Genomic DNA, 22,931 nt, shown 5'->3' on the forward strand with positions numbered 1-22,931 from the left:
TTACTCTCATAGCAAAATGTTAGGAGATTGACATGACAATTACAGCTTGGGTTTCACTGTAACTGGTCACTTTTGTCTTTAGGAGGTTGTGAGAAGATCAGCTACTCCTGACATGGAGAGATAGGCAATTTGAGCAACATGATAGATCTTTTGAGAAGACCTGGGAAGGAAAGGCAGCGGGGAAGCAAAAGACCCAACCCTATGTATTAGTGTGTGATGTTCAGTCATCAGGCAGAGAGGCAAGTGTCTGTAACATCTGAGAAAACAGAAAATCTGTTTGTTTGGGAAGAAAATAAAATTAACTTGTTGATCTGTGCCTTTGTGAGGATGATGGAGACATGATGTACTGGAACTAGTGGGTCAAAAGCCTAATACAGCTCCAGTGGAGATGGAGATGCAAGTTAGGACCTCTTCTTCTCTAATAGATATTTCTCTCTCTGACATCGAGAAGGAGATGGGTTAGCTATAAGGTAGGCTTGATAGCAGTTGCATACTTCATTTTCTCTGTTCCTTTAATGGGAACCTGTGGGAAAGTCATGGGCTTTGTAGAATATAAAGGTAAGTGCTGAGCTGCTGAACTTCTAAAGGGGTGGAAATAAGTGGTGTCACCTTACCTCCCTTCTCATCAAAACTTCTGTGGGGTTATTTCAGGTACAATTTATGAAAAGTTGTGCAGTAGGTACCTCTCAGTGAACCTCTACTAGGTTGCATCCTTTTATTTGACAAGTAGTACGGTAAAAATCTCTCCGTACAAGGTCAGATTAATCTTTTTTTATGGGGTTTTATATGAATGCTTTGCTTTGGGATTGTTTTTTTCTCCATGCATAAATCTTGATTATACCAACAGCCTGCAGCCCCAGTGAACCAAAGCAAAACTCTTTCTTATTTTTCTCTGTAGTTATCACCACAGTGAGAAAACTCATTTTAAAAGGAGCTGTGAGAGTTTCCAGCAGGTGGGGGTGTGTGTGTGCTGTGAGCTTTCAGTGGGCTGATGTTTCTCCCTTTTATATTTGAATGGGATATGCCAAGCTGGTTCTGGCCCCAGATCAGGCATCATTTCCTTTGGGATGATATTGAGGATGGAACTGAAAGTGAATTTTTGCTGGAAGGTGCTATGGGAATAGAGGAGCAGGTTGTGCATGCATTCATGCATGCACTTTAGTCTGGTGGATAAGACGTGCTGCAGCATGCAGGCTCAGCCAGCCCAGTCTGAAGCCTCAATTTTTACTTTCCCACTTGTTGGTTTGGGTTCAGGTAGGGTTCTTCTTTAGAGGGGGATGATAAATGTGCTGACCTGTAAGTGCTTGTGGCTTTCACGAGTTGGTGAATTTGAACTCTCCACCTTGAGGTTGACCTCACCTAATTAACCTTTGCAATAAAAGATACAATGTGTGTCTATACTGTCTGCACACATTGGGATTGCTAATACGTGTTAGTTACCTGTGATATAACAGTGTACATTTTGTCGATGAATGCAAATAGTAAGAAAAAGAAAACCAGAGTTTTTATTTAAAACTAAAAATATTTACCTATGAAGAAAATGCATAATCCTGCTTATCTGGGTTTTGAGTTTCTAAACAGCATACATTAATTTTGGTTCACTGTATGACTTCCAAAATCTACAGTGCATGAAACTAAATACCCACTAGTAATAGCTTCGAGGAACCTCTGAGCTTGTGTAGGGAAAGACTTAGACATGGTACATAACAATCCCTGAGAGGATTTCTATTCTGAGACTAACTAAATTTTGATTGCTTGTCTTCACAGTTTTAGCATCTTTTACGATGGCAATGTCATACCTACTTCTCTAGTATGAACTGGAGGAAGGTAGGAGCACCATTATGGTCTGGCTGGAAGATCCACTTCCATAAACTCTTAATTACTGATTCTGGTGGTGATAAATAATCGCACACACTTGAAAAACCACCTTTCTTTCCTCCTTGCTAGTCTCCACTCCACTCCCTGCACATTACACTCAGTCATGGGGGACAGTAAAGGGTCCTTTCCTTTTTCAGCCACTCTTTGTTTCTTGCACTTTTTTTTTTCCCCCTCTGCAGCTCCAGCATAGGATCCTCCACAAGCTACCTTGCTCTCAAAGGTGTAGCTCCTCCTTGGTGTCTATATGCACAAGCATCCTCTGCTGCTGTGCAGACCTTGCCTTACTCTCTGATGTCTCCTGCCCCAGTGGGCTGTCAGGAGGTCCAGTTTGTCTAAACATGGTAGCCAGATTGTATCCTAAACCAGACTGTTGCCCATATGCTGTTAAAAATGTTCTTCCTTACGTTCTTCATATTTGAAAAATCATGGCAGTCAGGTGAAGTTCCTGATGACGGGAAAAGAGTAGTATAACCCCCATTTTCAAGAAAGGGAAAATGGATGACCAAGGGAACTACAGACCAGTCAGTGTCACCTCTGTGCCTGGCAAAGTCTTGGAGCAGATTCTCCTGGAAGGCATTCTAGGGCACATGAAAAACAACAAGGTGCTTGGTGAGAGCCAGCATGGCTTCACTAAGGGGAAATCCTGCCTGACCAATTTGGTGGCCATCTATGACGGGGCTACGGAACTGATGGACAGGAGTCAAGCAGTTAACGTCATCTACCTGGACTTGTGCAAAGCATTCAACACTGTCCAACACAACATCCTTGTCTCTAAATTGGAGAGACATCAGTTTGAGAGGTGGACAACTTGGTGGATAAAGAACTGGCTGGATGGCCGCACACAAAGAGTTGTGGTCAATGGTTCAATGTCCTGCTGGAGACCAGTAACGAGTGGTGTCCCTCAGAGATGGGTGTTGGGACCGATCTTGTTCAACATCTTTGTCGGTGACATAGACAGTGGGATTGAGTGCACCCTCAGCAAGTTTGCTGATGACACCAAGCTGTGTGGTTCGGTTGATACGCTCGAGGGAAGGAATGCCATCCAGAGGGAACTTGACACACTTGTGAGGTGGGCTGATGCCAACCTTACGAAGTTTAACCATGACAAGTGCAAGGTCCTACAGCTGAGTCAGAGCAATCCCAGGCACAGCTACAGGTTGGGCAAAAAGGAAATTCAGTCCAGCCCTGTGGAGAAGGACTTGGGGGTGTTGGTTGATGAGAAAATGAACATGAGCCAGCTTCAGTGTGAGCTTGCAGCCCAGAAAGCCAACCATATTCTGGGCTGCATCAAAAGAAGCGTGACCAGCAGGTCAAAGGAGGTGATCCTGCTCCTCTACTCTGCTCTTGTGAGACCTCACTTGGAGTATTGTGTGCAGTTCTGATGTCCTCAACATAAAAAGGACGTGGAACTGTTGGAACAAGTCCAGAGGAGGCCACGAGGATGATCAGGGGACTGGAGTACCTCCTGTATGAAGACAGGCTGAGAAAGTTGGGGCTGTTCAGCCTGGAGAAGAGAAGGCTGCATGAAGACCACATAGCAGCCTTCCAGTATCTGAAGGGGGCTATAGGGATGCTGGAGAGGGACTATTCATTGGGGACTGTAGTGATAGGACAAGGGGTAACGGGTTATAACTTAAACAGCAGAGGTTTAGATTGGATCTAAGGAAGAAATTCTTTACTGTTAGGGTGATGAGGCACTGGAATGGGTTGCCCAGGGAGGTAGTGAATGCTCCATCCCTGGCAGTGTTCAAGGCCAGGTTGGATGAAGCCTTGGGTGATATGGTTTAGTGTGAGGTGTTCCTGCCCATGCCAGGGGGGTTGGAACTAGATGATCTTAAGGTCCTTTCCAACACTAACTATTCTATGATTCTATGATTCCTTATACTCCCCTTTCTCCTGCAAAGTCATTCCCTGTCTTCATCTGTAATGTTTTCATGCTGTTGAGTGCAAAGAAGGGAGGAAAAGCTTTCTTGAGAGCACAGGAAAAACAGGTCTGTGAATTTTACACCAGTTTCTGGCCATACCCTCTGTTCCAGGTCATGTCCTGTGAAGCAGAACTGGAGGACATCAGCTCTGAGGGGATGGCAGTAAGGCATTACAGGGGTGTGTGGGCACCACAGGAGCAGGGAAGATGCTCTCTGGGGTGGTTTGTGAGCTGTCTTGTCATGTGAGAGCTGCAGGAAGGATAGGAGTAGGCTTTTTGTGGTTGTAGACTTTGAAGGTTTCAGCTGTTGAGCCCTCTCATCTGTACTGGATGTGTGAAATGCAGTCTTTTGAAGGCTAATAACTTGCTCACAAAAATCCACTCATAGTTGGGTAAGACAAAAGGCACGTGCCTGGAATAGAGCCATACTTTGTTTCACATCCCTACTCTGAACACTGGAGTGTGAGGGGATTTCAAATTAAGCCACCAGATTTTTAACCTGGGCATAATAACATACTTTGCCCTGCTTCATTCTTAGAAGTAACTGAGTGCTATTTTTGAAGTTCTTCCAAAAGCTTTTATCCTTTAGACAGAATCAAGCTCAGAATATATAAGCATAGATAATTAAAGTTTGGCAATATTATAAGCTGATGAAATTGGGGTCTTGTGGTAGGAAATAATGCTGATCACAGTTTATAAAGGGTATGAGTCCTTCCTTTGTTCTAGGAATTGCCTAATGCAATCCAGACTATGCCAGTGAATTTCACAGGAAAACAGAGGAGATCGTATGCAGATTTTGGAATAGCCATGCTTTATGGATGAACAAAAAAGTACCTCACAGCCAAATAAAATATAGCAAGGTGTTTGAGCATCTTTGCAAAGAGTGATATGCATTATACTGTTTAAGTTAATGCTATGCAGCAGGCTAAAATTGTAAATGTAAAAAATAAACAAGTTACATCAAGGATGGTTTGCAAAGTCATACAGAAGGTCAGTGTTTGATGGTAATGATATGGAAATAAGCTTGGATCAGTAGCATGAATTAGTTCTGTGATTCAAAACTGGGCAGTAATAGGATCCAGTATTAGGGTCAGGCAGGTGTGAAGATACTAGTGCTGAAGATTTGAAAATAAACTTTTAATTTAAGATGTGCAGGGCAAAATGCAATGAGTTCTGTAGATGGTGTAATTGTAGTAGTGGAGAAAGGTATTTTCCCCTTCTTGAACTTTTGCCTTCCATTCAGTTGCAGAAATCTGTAGGTTCAAAGTTTTGGGTTTGACCTACCGGGTACTGAAGAAGCTTTGATAAGGCTTTGTAGCTATTAAACGCTCATAGGTTTGCACCTTTGTGGTTAAAGTTAACAAGATTGTAACTGTTTTTTTCTCTTGGGGATAGGATTTCAATTAAATCAGTGTTGCTCAGTATTAGAATTCCAGCCTTACAGGTTAAGTGTATGGAGTTTGTGTTATAGGGAGCGGGACCTTCTCCTGAGCCTAAAAAGTTCTCTCCTTCACTCATCTTTGCAAAACTCAGTTTCCTTTAATGCTCTGGTAGTGCTTGTTCTGAAGTCTGTGCAATTGCTGTGCTGATGCTGCTTCAGAGCTGTGCCACAGATCCACCTAGCATCTTAACAAAAAGTAAATTTTTCAGACGTGTTTGGTATTGCCAGGAGTTCTCTTGCTGAAGCTGATTAGAGTGAGAACTTTAGAGAATCTACGTGAAATTACTGTGTTAAAAGTTTATATCCACTCCTTTGGGCTTTTGATTACTGGGGTTTAGCTGGTTCCATAGTTTATGAGGAGAAAGAGATGGACTGGCTTTGATGTCTTCACTACAAATCAGCCTTTTCAATTGAAACCCATGTTGATTTGTGTAGCTACCCAAAAACTACCTGGTGTACTACCTTGGTGTGCCTTTCACTTCTTCCACAATTCTCCTCGAAAGGGGCTATGACTGTGGTTTATGGACCAGGCTACCTTCTCTTGCAATGGGAAGTCTAAGCTGTGGATTTTGTTGATATTGATAATTGGAATGATCTGATGGGGAAAAAGATAAAGAAAATCTAGCCTGGGAAGAGTCCTCAAGGGTTCCTGTCTTAACAGAGCACTGGCCTGCTGGGGGGACAGATCTTTGTGGTGTTTTATGCTGTTCTACTGAAATCAATTATATAAATGACCTATATGTATGCCCAGATATTGTTGTGTTTCCTGACTAGTCCTTTCCCTGCTTTTTCAGTTGCTGCATGTTGCGTGCCTTCCGTTCTGCTGTAACACCGCAGCTTTGCATCTTGCTGCCTGTATGACTCCCACTCCCCATTCTGCATGGTCTGCTGAATGTACTTACTGTGCATCCAGAAAAAGCTGAAATAGTTGTTGATGGTTTTTGCTTTTTGTTTTATCCCCTGTCCCTTTTTCTCTTGACAGTTTTTTATCATGCTGTTAATTATATTTCTGTTGGAGCTCACTGTTGTGATTCTGTTCTTCGTCTACACTGACAAGGTAAGTCAGATTCTTAATTTTTCTTTCCCCTTCAGCAAATTTTTATGCCCCTTTTCCCTATAAATAAATCATGAACCACATGACTTGGTATGCACATCATGCTTCTGTCTTCCTTGAGACACCCCTCTCAGAAGGAGCCCTCTCAGAATACATAAACAGCTTTGCAGGACTGGGATCTCTTGCTTGCTCATGTGTACAGCTCAAGGTCACAGATATTGCCAAGTGCATCCGCCATTAAAAAAACAAAAACTAAACCAAACAAAACAAACCTGCAAAAAAACAAAACACCAAAAACAAACAAACAAAAAACCAGAACAAAACCCAACAAAAAAAACCCTAACCAAATAAGAAAAAGTAAATCACAGAAAAACAAAGCAGTCAACGAGCCTGACTGGGAGCATGTAGGAAGAGACCCACCAGACTGAATAGGATTTTTTTTAAGTATGTTTATAATGTAAGAGCCACGTTAATGTTGTAGCAAAGGAGGTGTCCTTAGCACAGTCAAAGGCACACAATTCATTATCTTTCCAAGTTGCTTCTTTCAGCACATGTGTAAAAATGCATAAAAGTTTAATGAACAAAGGTTTTGTTTGTGGTTTCAAATTTTACTGAAGTTTGACCTTTGTTCCTGTGTTTTGTATTCTGTTGTAAGGGCAAGATTGCCTCTCTGAATGATCTTTATTTTTAATTTATCTTTATTTTAAAACAATTTAAAAAAAAAGCCCTGATAAAACCAAAACCTACACAAATAAACCAAAAACAAGGGCATAACCTGCCAATTCAATTGAAATTGTCAAAGTATGTTACAACTGAAGACTAAGGGAGCTTGAAAATCACAGGGAAGGTGCAAAAAATTTGCCATGAATTGAGTCATCAGGTATGTGACCAATAAACAGCTGCTTCTGGAATGGAAAGACAAAATACCGAAAAGCAAATAAAAATAAAAAATAACTACACAAGATATGAGAGTAAAATGAATATTAGAAGTAGACCTAGACATATTCACTGTGTTTAGCAATAACCTGGATGAATAGTGGATGTCAGCACTGCTTTCTAGAAAGGCTCTGAATTAATGAATGAACACTGTGAGTGATTGTCAGGGGCACTTCTGAAGGACTGAAAAGAGCTAGGTTGCCACACAGCATGTTGTATCTAGAACATGAAATTAACTTGCAAAGTAATTAAAGCAGAAGGGGCAATTTGAAATTACTTGTATGCATTATTGGGCTCTGAATTACCGGTAACCTCTTGGGAGAAAGATCTACACGTCATACATGACAGCTTAATAAAGGCACCTACTTAATATGCAATGGGCCTCCAAAACCCTAATACACTTGGCTATATTTAGAAATTAAATCAGTTAGAAAAATTACCACGTCATTGTATAAATTGCCTCATTGTAAATTAAATATTGAGTTTTGTTTAAGCAAACAGAAGTGCCAGAAAGGTGGGGGAGAGCAATATGAAGAGGTATTATGGACACAACCCTGATTCAGTTTGGGAAAGGAAAGACATCCTCTGCTTAAGTTCTCTTAAGAATATAAATGATAGCAGTTTCTGAAATAACGGCATACTAAAAACTTGTCCCAAACACAGAATACCTGAAAATATTAAAGAGTGGATTTAAAAGGTAAATGTTTCTTCTGTTCTGCATCATCATCATGTAGAATTCCCTGTTGCTGGCTGCTGTTGAGTCTAATAGTTTGAGAAATGTGTGGGTATGGAGGAAAGAAAATGTTACATTGGTAAGTGTCTCTCTGAGAATGTCGGTCCTCACTTTTCAAAGGTGAAAAAGTGTCAGGGAGCATTCCCTCCCTCCTTCAGCCTGTTGGTTTGCAGTGGTTTTTATTTGTTGTTAATAAGGAGATGAGGGATTTTAACTTTCCCCTGAGTCATGCAGGAGATACAGTATAGTTGTCTGTAAGATCCAAACATAGCCTCAAATACAGGTTCCAGTTCAAGTGAAGTTTTACTGAGTTAAGAAATAGCTGTAGTCCATGTATTGCGGATAATCAAATTTGAGGCTCTTAATGTTTCTGTATGGCTGTATATGCATGGTTGTATACTGAGGAAATCAATAGTTTGTCTCCATATTACACTTACAGAATAAATAAAACAGCAGCAACCTAAACCAAATATTTTCATAGAGCATGCTTCGAATTTGTGTTCTGGCTTTTCTGATGTGAAGAACAGTATTGTCATGTGTGCTCATATGGGGAAGTAGCTAACCCAGACAAGTCCACCATATTGACTCAGTTAATGCAGTTCCCTGAAAAATCAGCAAAGGAGCAGTCTACACTAACTCTTGCATGTCAGAAGAAAGTAACATTAGTTTTGTGTGCAAAAGGAGAAAAGGACTCTGAAGATTAAGACTTGGAGGACTCCTCTATCATTCGTATATGTGCACACACACACACATATATATATAATCAACATTTTTTTTCAAAAAATTGGTAGCCTTCTGTTAATTAGGAGAGTATATACATATAAAATTATTTCCAGGATAAAATGGGGGTCAATTGTTATTTTCTTTTCCTGGCTTGAGAAGAGCTCAACAATGGATCCCCTTGCAGTTTTCATTTAGCCCTCCTGCTTTGTCAAATGGAAGGACTTTGGAGTGGATACTTCATCCCTTTGTCACAAAGTTGAATTAAGACTCTCCTCTTGCCATGAAGCAGGTCAGTGTTATTACCCTACTTAGGTGGAGAGGCAGGAGCCAAGAGAGTTCCCTAAGATTCTGCAGGCAGCTGGGGCTGATTCTAATTTTAGAGCTCTTGGTGCTTTGTCTGATGGCAGGGGATCTGAGAGATTGAGCTGTGCTGGCAGCGGGGCTGGATAATGCAGGTGACTTAATAGTACTTTTGCAGTGAATGATGTCCGTTTTGTGCCTTCTGCTGTAGAATGGTCACAGTAGCAAGCTGCTGCCTACACCACAAGGTGCAGGTATCAGCCACAGGGTGGGTGTGCATCCAGGTGCATGTGGACACGACTCATGTGCTCCTGAGCTGACAATGGGGTAATGTGCTGCTGCTTGGAGCTGCACTGTGCATCTCTTTGGCAGGGCCTGAGCTCATACCTTGTTCGCATTTCCTCCAACTGTCCTGGCTGTCCTTACATTGCAAAATATGAATCTCTGGAATTCTGCAGAGTGAAATGTGGCCTGTGTGGGAACAGGATGAGGAAATGCATTCCTACAGGGTGGTTGTCGGGAAAAATATATAGCACTTCTATTTTGTCCTGGCTGTTCTCAAGGCAGCGGAGTGACTGATTCATAGGCTGTCTTCAGCTCAAAATGGCACCCAAGGTGCTTGGGAGCTTCTGTTTTTGTTTATGCCTGTTCAAATGCAATGTCCTAAAGTGTGGCTTTACATCTTTTTGAGGGCAGGAATATCAGCCTAAGAGATGTGGGCATTGAACAGAGTTTGTGTGGTTATGAGAACTAAGGCAGGTTGTTATTACACTGAGAGCACTATTTATTCAGGCTGAACTGATGTCCCTATTTGAAGCAGTCTAAACTCCAGTGACATTGCTAGAGTCATATGAATGGTTGGTTATGTGAATGGCCACCCATCTATAGCTTGACTATTCAATTTAATGTGTTTTATTTAGATTCCATTAATACAGAGCAACATCAGACATTTTCTTAAGTTGGTCATTTCTATGTGAGGCTCTGTATGCATTTATGAGAATTTCATGAAGTACTGATAGGGTTAACCTTAATTATAATTGTGATAAAGAGAAAGCAGCAGGGTCCTGTGCTGTCAGAGGCTGGATACTCCTTATATTTCTTAATACCAGATTGGACCCTGTTAGAATGTAAATTATGCTAATAAAATGCATAGTCTTGTACCAGTTCTAACTTGCATAATCCTTCTGGCATTAGCATCTGTATTTATTTATACTGTAATGATTCTTGTGAAGGCAGAGAAAAAAAAAGACCGTATTTACTTTTTTGCGGCTGTAATACATTATTTTTTTCAGTAGGTTTGTTTGTTCAGATGTCTGCGTTTTTTCTGATTTATGGCAGAGCTATGGAGCCACTGTTTAATGCCCACAAATGGAAGAACATAACCACCATAATGTGCTTTTATTTTGTTTTCTTTTTGAAACATCATACTGAGTAACATAAGCCAGTTTAAGGAATAAAAGCACCGAAGGATCACTGAGTATGATATTTGATTATGGGAGCAGTTACTGCTATTTGCAACTCAAAGTTAAGACCAGAATTTTCAATGAAGATTAGGCCGTTAACTCACTTGGGGTCCCTGTGACAATTACAGCCTGAATTCCATGCCTGCTTAGCTGTTTTGAAAATGGCCCACAGAATAGTAGAGGATTGAAAAATAATGACTACTTCTGTTTTTCATGATATGTGTGAAAATGCTCTTGCTTTCCATGTCGCAGTAAATTATAATGAGTTCTGCTATAGCTTTTACTGCTAGCTGATAAAAAAATATGGTCTGTAGATTGATGCATTTCTCGCTTTGTTTCTCAGAACGTTTTGCAAATTATTGTAATTCCTGATTGATATTTTGCCTGGTTCCATACAGATTAGGCACCACAAAGTGGAATGTAGTGTGTATGGTTTCAAGTATAGCTCAGTCCTCACAACCTCTTTCACATTTGGCTTTAATGACAAAGTGGAAAAACTGAATCCACCTTCTGCATTCATGAGCAGCTGTTCACAGAAATGATCTGATGCTGCTGAGCCACTTGATGAGTATGAGGTTCACAATCAAACTGAGGACAAATTATTCATGCAGAAAGTCTAGTTCAAACCTACTGCAGAAACTGTTGCTCTCATTGAGTTTCTGTCCAGAGAGCTTTAAAGTTTTCAGCTTTGACAGAGCTTCAGCAGAGCAGGATTATCTTCTCAGATAACAAAATGCTTCATGTTCCTAGTCAGCCTAGCACACAGGGCTATGCAAGGTGCACACAAAGAAGATGGGAAACAGCAGCCTTTGGAAAGTCCTGCAAAACTGGCAGGGTGGTCACTCTGCACCACTCTTCAGTCAGATAGCCTGCCTTTTCTAACAGTGTTTCTTCGTCAGCATTTGACTATCCCATTGTCATACATTTTAAAACTCATTACTGTTGAAAGTTTTGGGTGGTGGTAGAAGTATTGGGTCCCTGTATCCTCCTTTGCCACAGTGAACACAGCTGTTCCTGCTGCTGTGCGGGGCTGGGAGAATTTCAGAACATTATCTGTGTGAGTAGTGTCTGTGTTTGCTGGCATGCAGGAGGCTCTCAAGAGGACAAGGCTATTTTTAACTCTGTGGTATTACTGTGGGGATGTGCTGCATTAACATGCTTCACAATGTGTATGTGTATGCAATGGTTTCTGAGCAGCCTGTGTGTAGAGTTCAATTTGTTTTGTTTTTAAAAGAGCTCTCCACACATTGAGATGTTCCTGGCATGTAGCATCTCTCTGGCAGTGTTCCTGAGTTGGGTTTTGCATAACTGCTGACATTAATAAAGGCTATTTCTCAGATAGACAGGAGTAGCATTGCATGGGAATGTGAAGGTATCTAGATTGTCTCCTAGATTGCAGTGCACTGCCACTATTGCTTTGTGAGTCTGATGCATTCGCCCTGGTCAAGTACTTTATTTCTCTAATGCAAAAATAATGTTATATAAATGGTGATATAGAATTATAAAAGACAGAAGTGTCTCTGTGGTTTATTTTACTTGGTAATAAGCTTAATTTTAAGTAGTTTATTAGCATTTCAGTACTGGTGTCACACAATAGGGAGTTACAGAAATTTCATCAAAAGAATTTAATTATAACCAATTCGTTGTGGCTTCTTTTAAGCAAAGCATTCAGGCATAGGTTTAAATTTGTCTCTGTTCAGCAGCTAACTTAAGTGCGTGCTTATATCTATGTGACTGACTTAATAATACACTGAAGTCTTGTCAAAGTTGATATGCACCTTTTGTGTCTTTCCCTGAAAGGAATGACACAATGACAGTGAAAAATTCTGGAGATGGTAAAGATCCATCACATCTTTCACTCCATAGGGAATTCAGTGAAATATAACGAAAGTTTGCTTTACAGCATTATTGGTTGTCTTTTTGTATTTGTCTTGAACAGCTTTCTGTTTAATATCCTGAACTCCAACACATTGTTTTGACCTTTTTTTAGGCAGGAGGAGGTGAGGTAGATGGAATTTATTTGCCAGTGTGGCTGAAAAAAGCACACACACCAAAGGAAATCCCAGCAGCTTCATTAATTCATCTGTCAAAAGAGGATTTCATTGAAAGTGCACTTCCAAAATGCTATTAAAAGGCTTGTTAAAGGATAGCACAGTATTGATGAAAAGAGTTAAGTGCATGCTCAGAAATAGGTGTTATTTAGGAATGGTAACTGCAGATAAAATGCATTAGGGCTCCCCGTTGAGAACTCTTGATCAGTGGTTGATCAAGGCCTAATTGATTCCTCGAATAAATTGTTAGCAGGGGAATGGGTGTGGGGAAAGTAAAATCAAAGTTTGCTAAATTAAGCTGCATGCCTAACACAAATACTCTTACTGAAGATCCGATGATGCAGTAGCCTCTCGGATCCTCATGCTGCATATCTTCCTATTTTGGCTGAGTTCAGAAATGAAGATGCATGTAAGAGTCACATCCTAGTCAGTATGGGTTTGATTTTTTTTTACCTTTATATTGTGCTGCTGCACAGTTTGGAATTGTGCCTTTTCTCAGGAGAAATACAGTTCTGACCTCTAACCTGGCTGACCGGGAGATCAATTCATCTATGCAGGTCTGGGAATTAAACACAGCTGCTGCTGACATTATGCCTGTCTTAAAGCCAGCCAGATGTGTCTCTTAGTACTGGACATGATTAAATTCATCAGGGTGTCTCCTGATAAATAATAGGCAATGTATCAGCCTACAGAAGAAAGAAATGCATCTGGGCTTCCTTCTTGCTGGTTGTAATCCCTCATTAGAGATTAACTCACAATCTCAGGAGCATGTTAGACTGTATCTTTGTTCTGGGAGCATTTTTACAATGAGATTATTTGTTTCCCATGCTCCTATCTTAAGTTTCTGGTTTTGTAGTAGATGAAATATGTGTAGTGCAGGTTTTCAGTCAGCTTCTCTGAAGGAACACTCTAGAATACACTAGTGGTGGTTATTAGATAATAATAAACATGTTTTTTGTCCAGGTGTCTTAGAACGTGTTACAAGTAAGTAGTTCAGCTCTCCTTTTGCTGAGTGGGAGAAGTGATGTTGAAGGCTAAATCCTGAAGGTGCAGTGTCTCCTGGGAAATACTCAGTGCTCTCATATCTGGATGAATGTTAAGGGCCTTATTACTCCAGACAACAAGTTTTTACATGACTCTCCTGTGATTAAATGAAAAGTTATTTCAACATCTGGGCAGATCAGGAACTGAATGAATGTTGGTGTTCATTGCTGCTAGAACTCAAGTGACTGGCACTGCTTTACATACATCTGGTCAACACTAGTTTTGGCTGGTGACTGACCCCCAGTTTTGTACCTGTTTTAACTAACTGCTGGCACACTTTTTATACAATTTTAATTTGAAAAAGGGAAGAATAACAGAAAGAGAAAAGAATGTGTTAGAAAGTTGATAAGATAAATAAGACAGCTTTAGACATTCAAATACAAGCAACATCAAATACAGAGGGATGACTGAGGTAATATATTGAAACAGACAGGACATTTTTTATTCATGCTGCAAACATTTTTGATGTGTCATAATTTATTTCAGACAACATTAGAAAATGGCAGTAAACTAAATGTTTAACAATTTTTACATATACAAAAAGAGAAGGGAAGATTACTTTTTGTGTTACCAGACTGCAAGCAGGCCAGTAGCATACAGTCCTTGTCTTGGATTTGTTGGATGCAGCTGAAGAAGAATGTGGTGGGTACACCACTTTATTAAGTATAATTTGCAGATGGAGCTCTTTCAACTCCTTCCTTTTATTTAGCTCAGCAACAGTATACATAGAATGACTCCTAGTTGAAATGAGGAAAGTCAGATCTGTTGATGAGCAGCTCTAAACCACTACTACTGCTAGGTTCTCTTAGGGTGGGGTATGTTGACTTTAAGGCCACAAATGTTGAGGTGCTTTATATTACCCAAACTCCATAGTATGTATAAGGCATCCACCTTATAGCATAGCTTCTCATTGGAAATATTGCTGCACTGCCAAACGGTGTTGTCTTTGCAGCTGGTAATTGTGTGTTGAATCCTTGCTCTGAAATTCAGGTGTAGGAAGGAGGTGCAAGTGTTCTAGACACAAATATATTTTGAAATATAGTCCCAAACTTAAAAACCCAACATAATCAATGGCGAATACCAATTGATGGCAAACTATATCTGCTTCCTATTTTGCTGTCCATGCCGGTAAACCAGCAACCAGGTATAAATAATAATCTCTAATATAGACTAATTATCTTAGTTATTTGGGATCTTGAACTCTAAATCTTTTTACAAAAGAGCACCAAAATCAGTGATTGACTTGACAATAGAAGATGACTGACCCCGAAGAGAGAAGTAGATTTTTTTGTAAATGGATATATCTTAGTAGGAAGCAGAGAGAGAACTATGTTACAGTTTCTGAGTGCACGCATTTTCTACTTGATGCTTTCAGTGCCTCTGATAATTTGGATGGTGGTGGTGTTAACACAATTTGGCTGCAGTGTCCTGGCATTAGCAGTGAATGAGGCATGTACAAAATTTGTTCTAAGCATGACACAATCTTAATTTGCTTTTGTACTGCAGTTATTCTCTGTACCCTCTCTATGCCATTAAATTGTGGGGGAGGCCATCCTTAAGAACAGAGAATTCTTGTATAGTTTAGGTTCTTTCTTGTTGAAACCTATTCATGTACTTGCACTCCCCTTCCTGCTGCTGTCTTTGATACAGTTTCTTAATCAGTTTTTTCAGTGATAATTATTGAATTGTTATATGACAATATATGTTTTGTTTTCCTTGTTTGCTCCGTTTTGCACTTTACTGCTGTAAGACAACAATGCTGTTGCTCTGCCAGACATTTTTGCCATCTGCCCCTTACCACTCTGAGCCACAGGAAAATAGAAAAATACATGTCATCATCTTCAGCTGTGCTGATGTTGCCTCTGTTGACAAAGTCCTAACCTCACCATTTAAGAAACCTTTTCAGAGGTCACCCTGAAGGGGCTATTGAAGTGCAAACTGAGCTGAATGCTAAAAATTGGTAAATTATGTAAATGAAGCAAAATTGAAAAGATTCAAAGGATAATTTGAAGACATTTAAACCAACTAAAAAGTCTTTCTCTAGAGAATAATGGAAGTGGAAAATCACAAAGCATGTAAGAGAAAAAGACCTTGATTCTAAATCAGATGTATGTTAGATTTATCGCACAAGACATTTAGTTATTCTTATGAAAATTCAGGACCAAAGAAGTTCAAATAAGATTTGAATCAATCAAAATTAGAGAACATATCTTTAAAAGCTATGAAGAGAATCAACATTACTCTCTATACAACACACGCACAAGAAAACATCCTGCAGATTTCTTTCAGGTCCACCTTTTTTTTCAGTGAATAGGGAAGGCATTGTAGTTGGCAGAAAAGTAGCTGAAAGCATTCAAACAAAGAGAAGCAATGTGGGTTTTTTCAAAGTCAGGTAGCTTGGGGGGGAAATAATATTTTGAGGACTATGAAGAAAGCAGGAGGGGAATGTGTCACATACCTTGAAGTGTGTTGAGTTTGGACTAGTATTGAAGTAAATGTCAGTGGAATGCCCTTGCTGCTACTATCACCACTGGTGGCCATTCATAGAATCATAGAATAGTTAGGGTTGGAAAGGACCTGAAGATCATCTAGTTCCAACCCCCCTGCCATGGGCAGGGACACCTCACACTAAACCATATCACCCAAGGCTTCATCCAGTGGCCAAGTGTGGCTTCCCATAGCTGGATTTTCTCAATGGAAACCTGGTTTGTGCTGACTTTGACACTGATTCATGTACAAATGGCAGGGGCAACTCTTTCATAATGCCTGTTGTTAGCACAGGAGAGCAATGAGCAATGGGGATTGCTTTTCCAATTGTCTATCGTAATTTCTCTCTCAACTCTATTAATTCTAAGTGTCAGTTTTCATGTAAGAGAGTCACTGAGAGACAATTAGGTAAGACTAGGCCACTGGAATGGCTGGATAACAGTTTTGCCATACCTGGTTTAAGCCTTTTAGGGGTTTGATTGCATGACACCGTGTCAGGTGTCAGTACATAATGAATACATAAGTTACCGCTTTCTATATAATAAAATCCTGTCCCCAGTGAAGGCTGTATGTTGTCTGCCAGGGAGCCAAGCTATTACCCTTAATTTCAGGATATTTGAAATCTCCTTCCCACTTACCTACGTGATGATTCAAATAATGTTTGCTGGAGTGTATGAGGTAGTGTATTACAGTGCTATAGGAGATTCCACTGCATGGCAAGTAAATCCATCCTTTGTAAATCCATTCTGACTACTCCCAACGATTTTGTTCTCTATGTGTTTGGAAATGGTTTCCAGGATTAGTTGCTCCATCACCTTCCCAGGGATTGAGGTGAGAATGACAGGCCTGTAGTTCCTGGATCTTCCTTATTGCCCATGTTGAAGACAGGAGTGGTATTTGTTCTTTTCCAGTGTTTGAGATCTTCTCCCCGTTCTCTGGTGGGACAGAGGGTTTCTCTCTTGGCTTGTATGGTATTGCCATTTTTCATCCACTACTTCTAACCACTGTGCTAGCAGAAAACCAGACCAAGTGCTGACTCTATATATTCCAGAGCAGACAAAATGTGTATTTACATTTCCATTTCAACATTTTTTCCTCCTTCTAGGTACTAATTTTGGGTATCTGCTGCAGCTAGTCACCAGTTTTCACAAAAATGATGGAAATTGAGTGTATCATCTGAATGGTCTACCAACCATTTGACTTCATTTTTTTTTTGCTTTATAATTATTTATAAACATATATTGGCAAAACCTTTCCAATGACAAAATTCTCCCACTGGTGCATGCCATAGATTTGCAGTGATTTAACAAGAGGAGAATAGAGTTAAAGGCGCATATGCAAGTTAAAGCTTTCTGTCAGTGATAATTACTGGAATGAGTAGCCTTTCACTGTCATTTATTTGAAATTACTTTTTTTTTAATACTTACTCTGAATTCCTGGAATGTGTTTGATAACAAACTGCTAAGGGGGCAGCAGGGAGAGACTTCATTACACATTCAGCTGGACTTCTTGAAGACTTAATGCTCCTTTATTAGACTTTGTGACTGGGTATGGTTGGGTTTTTGTATTCATCTCATCGGATCAGCTAATGCTATGTAAAGTAAAATGGAGAATGTAGGGTTTTCTTCCACATCTTTGGTGATGCCATGCAGAGTCCATAGGAGCCAGATTCTGGTTTCCTTGGGCTTCTCACTCCTGATCCAAGGGTATCTGCTAGCATGCTCCTTATACACCATGGAACTGTCAACATTACTGTATAGCTCTTTGAGGAGATCCAGCTCTGAGATGAAAAATTACTCTCCTGCTTAATCTAGGAATGCAAAGGCACTTTTCTGATTTAAAGTCCATTCTAGATACATTTTGAGCAATGTTCCACTCAAGTAGCTGGCCATTTGGAATAGACATGTGTGCTGTGTGCCTGGAAGAGCTAGTCTTCCCTGTTAGGCTGAGGTGACACTGTAGAGGTTTGTGGTGCATCCTGGTGTGAATTTTCCTGTTTGTGGTCCCTGCTATGTCCTGTTTAGCAAAAAAATGCTGAACAGGTTTAGAGATGGACAAATGAACCCTTTCCAACTTTCCACATGTCTTAATGAAGCGTTTTTGTTGCAAATGAGCAACGTGATATTTTAAATCACTGTTTAACTGACTGTTTATTTCTAGTCTCAGTAGGATGCCATGCAGAGTTACAGCCTGTAAGGGTCACTCAGTAAGTCCTTATTTATTCCACAGCTTTTATACTTAGAGGTTGTACATCTCATTAATCTCCCCTCCCCCCTTTTTAATAGCATATTAAATTTGAGGATTCCAATATCATTCTTTCTCTCAATGCATGTGAACCTTTCTAGAGGTTAGCTTATTAGAGAAGGGTTAAGGAGTCTGTTCTATAGAGATTTCTGTGAAAATTGGCATGTTTGGGGGCTAAACCAAAGCTGATGAGGTTGTAAAAGGCACTACTGGAAGCATGTTTCCTCAGTCACAGAATTATTTTCTTTTTCCTCAAGACTCTTTGCCTCATTCAGCTTAACATCATGACTCCACAATTTAAATAGTGTGAATTAAGAGGATCAAGTTTCTGGTCTCTGAAAGCTTGTAATACCCTGATTACTCTAACCTTCCAAGAGAAGAGGACATTGAGATGTCCCCGTATCAGTTCTGGCTTGCCAATCACTTCACCTTCTATCCTTGAAATAATTATCCAGTGGGAATTTTAGGTTGCATGCAGACAACTTGTGTTCTGATTGAACAGAGCTAAATGAACTTGGGAAGAATTTGACACTTGTTACAGAGGTTGTTCTTACGCAACTTCTAAGTTCTCTTTTAAGTGGTGGTGATGGAATCTGATAAAGAAAAAAATTAATGCTAAAGGAAAATGATATTTAACAGACAGTTAACTACATTCTGCATAACAAAAATGAGGTTTTAAGAGAGGGGTTTGGATGTCTCTCCCATGTTGACCCACTTTGAGATAGAGAGGCTTGAATTTTGACACTTGATGAGAATTATATCTGCCAGGATCTGAAGTGGGATGCCCTGAACCCCCTTTCATGTCTGCCAGTCACCTCTGAGATAAAGTGACACTGTACAGTGGTGGCACATGGTTCAGTGCCTACCACAGCAATTCCATTTACAAGGGAAGAATTCCTTGGGTACGAATGAATTCCCTTTTTTGTGTCCTGTAACCAGAGTGCTAAGCCTTTCTTATTCTCTTTGGAATATGGTGGTGCATGGATGGTAAAGATGCATTTGCATTAATAAGCATATAGGTTTGGATCACTTCCTTTTGGTTTATCAGGAACTAGCAGCTAACCTGGTCCTCCATTTCAGGCTGAAATAGAAGAATAAATTAAACAAGTCTTTTGTCTGAGGAGATTTTTATGAAAGTGAGTGGGGAATAAAAGATGAATTGCATTTTATGAAGTAGGAAATGAAATTGTTCTTCCACCCTCTATCTCAAAAATCCAGAAAAAGTCAGGAAATGTTCCTTGCTTTCTGAATGTACCAAGATCCCTCCCCATGTTTGGACTGTCCCAGAATGTTCACGAAAGGCTTTAGGATTAGACAATTGTGGTGGGGTGTGTCTTTTCCTGCATATAAAGCTATATCTTGTAAGAAGTATGTATGGCACCTGAAAGTTAATTGGTTGATTTGCAGCAAGAGAAAAAACACCTAGACTGATCCTGCAGTGTTCTGCTGCTTCACCTCACCAACAGGGTCTTCCCTTACGGTTCTTATGAGAGATGAGTTCCTGTTTCGAATCTTTAGTCAGCAACTCTGGGCAGCAGGATTAGGTAGGGGGAAAGCAAAGGTTTTAGGCTGCTGCTTTTTCCTGGGGGGAGCACAGGCTGCCTCACCTTCCCCCATCATGCCTGTATTGAAGATAGGTGTTGCAGATGAAGGAATGGAGTGAGGGACTATACTCTTTGCCAGAGATTAATATGAAACTGATTGGTCCCCAAGCTGTGAGTAATGTTTATTAGTAAACATTTTGCCAATTGTGGCAGAAATGGCTGTTCGGGATTCTCTTGGCAGCATTTGTTCTCTGCTTTCCCTCTATTGTAAGGAATGCAGTCTGACAGCACAAGTAATTTAATGCAATTAAAAGCTAGCCCCAGTGAAAGGAGTGATGAGGAAGATTCTTTACTTATTCCTCATTAGTCCTGGGCAGGCTTGCTCATGAATCCTGTAACCTTGGCAGCAAGAGAACCTCCTTTTGCTTTGCTATCTGCAAGGAAATGAATTACACAAACACATAAATTCATGAACGCTGAATACTGCAATTAATTTTGTTAAAGCCTCTTTATATATTTAGTTTTGGAAGAGGAAGGAAGGAGAAGCTTATCACTAGCTATGAGTCTGAAGCCACAAATTTTGCACAGCTTTCAGTTTAAGATAAAAATTAATCTATAAGGAATCCAAAAATCCTTTGTTTATTTTATATATTGTAAGAATGAGAAATGATGAAGGCAGTAATATAATGTTAACATCACAATTCCCACATTGAATTCATTAGCATGGAGAAAACACATTAATAGCCTTTTTTATTGCTAATCTGAAAACTTTATAATGGCATTTATTGCAATGGAACAGAAACGTGAATGGCAGAACTTTATAAATCTCAGCTCGTATGATTGGTGGCTTAAACAGTGTCTGAAAAGGTTACTGGGGATTTTGTTGTTTTTTGGTGTTTTTTTAAAAAAAAAGTCTGGACTTTGAACTTTGCCAGTTTTTCCCATTTAATCTTGCTTTTGCACATATTAAGGAGGTAATCCTATTGCAAAGAAGCTGCATGTAAAGCTGGATATATTGGATGTGGAAATTTTCTCTCCTGATGGCCAATACAGGTACAAGTAAATGTTTCATCAGCACACCCATTAAGTTCCCAGTGGTAAATTTAGCCACAAGCATTCAGGAGATGCTTACTTTGCATTTAATTTAGATTTAAAAAAAAGACATAGCAGCTTGCTTTAAAATGCATTACATTCAGTTTATTTAATTTTCTCATCTATTCTTATTCATTATGTGTATAGAAAAAATAAATGAAAAAGTCACAGCAATACCCACACAGCTCAAAGTGATGAGGGTAGTTGTCCTAAAATAGATACAATCTGGCTCAGCCACCAGCCAGTCATTTCATGAGCTCTGTTGGAGTGAATTTAGAAATAACCTCACTGAAGTCAGAGCTTCTCCCAGACAGAGCAATCCCTTTATCTTCTTGCTTTAAGTTGCACCAAATTTTCCTCTTTTTTCATGCTGCTGCATAGTGCTAGCACTGTAGGGAGTTGTGGTTCTTTTTTATCTTTTTTCTCATTCTTTCTCATGGGCAGTGTCAATCAACTTACAAATTACAGCATGCTCATATATGATTGCAGTGGAGGTTTCTTTACCAAGTACTTACAGGCTTTATAGTGTTAACTCTTGCTGTGGCACAGCCTCATTTTGCCTTTAGGTAAGAAAATGTGGGACTTCTGCTTGTGCATCACCTACCTTTCAATGACAGTAGTGTTTTGCACTGCATGGGGAGTTGTGTTTTGTTAGGGAGTTGCACCAAAAACATTTAACATGTGCAATGTATTTTTTTATCACATCCGTTCAAAATGTCTGGCCAGAAATTATAATTGCTGGACAAGGAAAATGATGGCATGATGAATAAAGTACAGTAAATAAAACTGTTATCTGGAACACAACAGTTGCTGAGATGAGTAGCTCGAGAGAGGACGCCTTCAACACTGGAGCAGGGGAAGCTCAGTGTCCTGGAGCCTCAACCCAGAGCAGCGAGAGCCACCGAGGGAGCCTCGAGCCCTCAACAGGACTTGCCCAGGAGCCGGCAGCTCGGCTGATGGGAGCAGGGACTCACATGGGGTGGAGCCAGGAGAGGCGGCACCAGCCCTGAGTGGGTAAAAACCTGCCCCAGGGAGTGCACAGATCAGGGATGTTGCAGAGAGGCTGCCTGCTCTAGTTAAGTCCCACTGACTATTACCCACTTCTAGTGATCCATGTGGGTGCTAGTGATATAGATAGCAGTAGCCCAGAGAACATCAAGAAGGACTACAGAGTGCTTGGAGAGGTGGTTAGGGGCTCTGGAGCTCAGATTGTCTTTTTGTCAGTTCTCCAGGGTAAAAGGGAGGACCTTAAAAAGGCTAGAAGGCTTGGCCAGGTTAATAAATGGTTGGAATGGTGGTGCCATAGTCAAGGGTTTGGGTATTTAGAACGTTGGACTCAGTTTGGGATGCCAGGTCTACTGGAGGCTGGTGCAGCTGGTCTGACAATGAAGGGGAAAAGCTGTTTTGGTAGCAGGCTTGCCAGACTTGTCAAGGATGCTTTAAACTAGATGTGTTGGGAGAGGGGGGCATCACTCCATCCCAACACACCCCGTCAGTTGCCAGCACCTATAATAAAGGCTCAGAGCAATGTAAAGATATTCCAGCCACTCCAACCAATGAGCCAGCTTCATCTGGAGCTCAGCTCAGATGCCTCTATACAAACGCCCGTAAGCATGGGGAGCAAACAAGAATTAGAGATGTGTGCACGTCTGTGGGGGTATGGCAGAGGGGTTGGGACTAGATGATCATAAGGTCCTTTCCAACCCTAACTATTCTATGATTCTATGATATAATAGGCATCACAAAAACATGATGGGATGGCTCCTATGACTGGAGTGTTGAAATGGAAGGTTACAGGCTCCTTAGAAAAGACAGGCCCAGCAAACAAGGAGGGGGAGTTGCTATTTATGTTAGGGATAGGCTGGAGAGTATGGAACTCTGTCTGTGGACAGGTGATGAGTCAACAGAGAGTTTGTGGGTCAGGGTTAAAGGGAGAATAGCGATGGGAGACATTACTGTGGGGATCTGTTACAGACCGCCTGATCAAGAGGACTCTGTGGATGAAGCTCTCTATAGA

At 40.4% G+C, this 22,931-nt stretch overlaps 1 protein-coding gene across 9 annotated transcripts in view; it reads left to right on the forward strand.

The window, feature by feature from the left end:
• Positions 1 to 22,931, forward strand: part of TSPAN4 (tetraspanin 4) — a 459,690-nt gene that overhangs the window by 390,444 nt on the left and 46,315 nt on the right. For all 9 annotated transcript variants that reach the window (XR_004080581.2, XM_031049021.2, XM_031049020.2 and 6 more), the window contains one exon: positions 6,226 to 6,300. Coding sequence is in view for 8 of the 9 variants with exons in the window: in XM_031049021.2 (XP_030904881.2) it covers positions 6,226 to 6,300 (75 nt within the window). In the remaining variant the exon portion in view is untranslated. The remainder of the gene's footprint in view (positions 1 to 6,225; positions 6,301 to 22,931) is intronic.

The sequence above is a fragment of the Melopsittacus undulatus genome, chromosome 4, assembly GCF_012275295.1.
Source record: "Melopsittacus undulatus isolate bMelUnd1 chromosome 4, bMelUnd1.mat.Z, whole genome shotgun sequence".
Taxonomy (NCBI): Eukaryota; Metazoa; Chordata; class Aves; order Psittaciformes; family Psittaculidae; genus Melopsittacus; species Melopsittacus undulatus.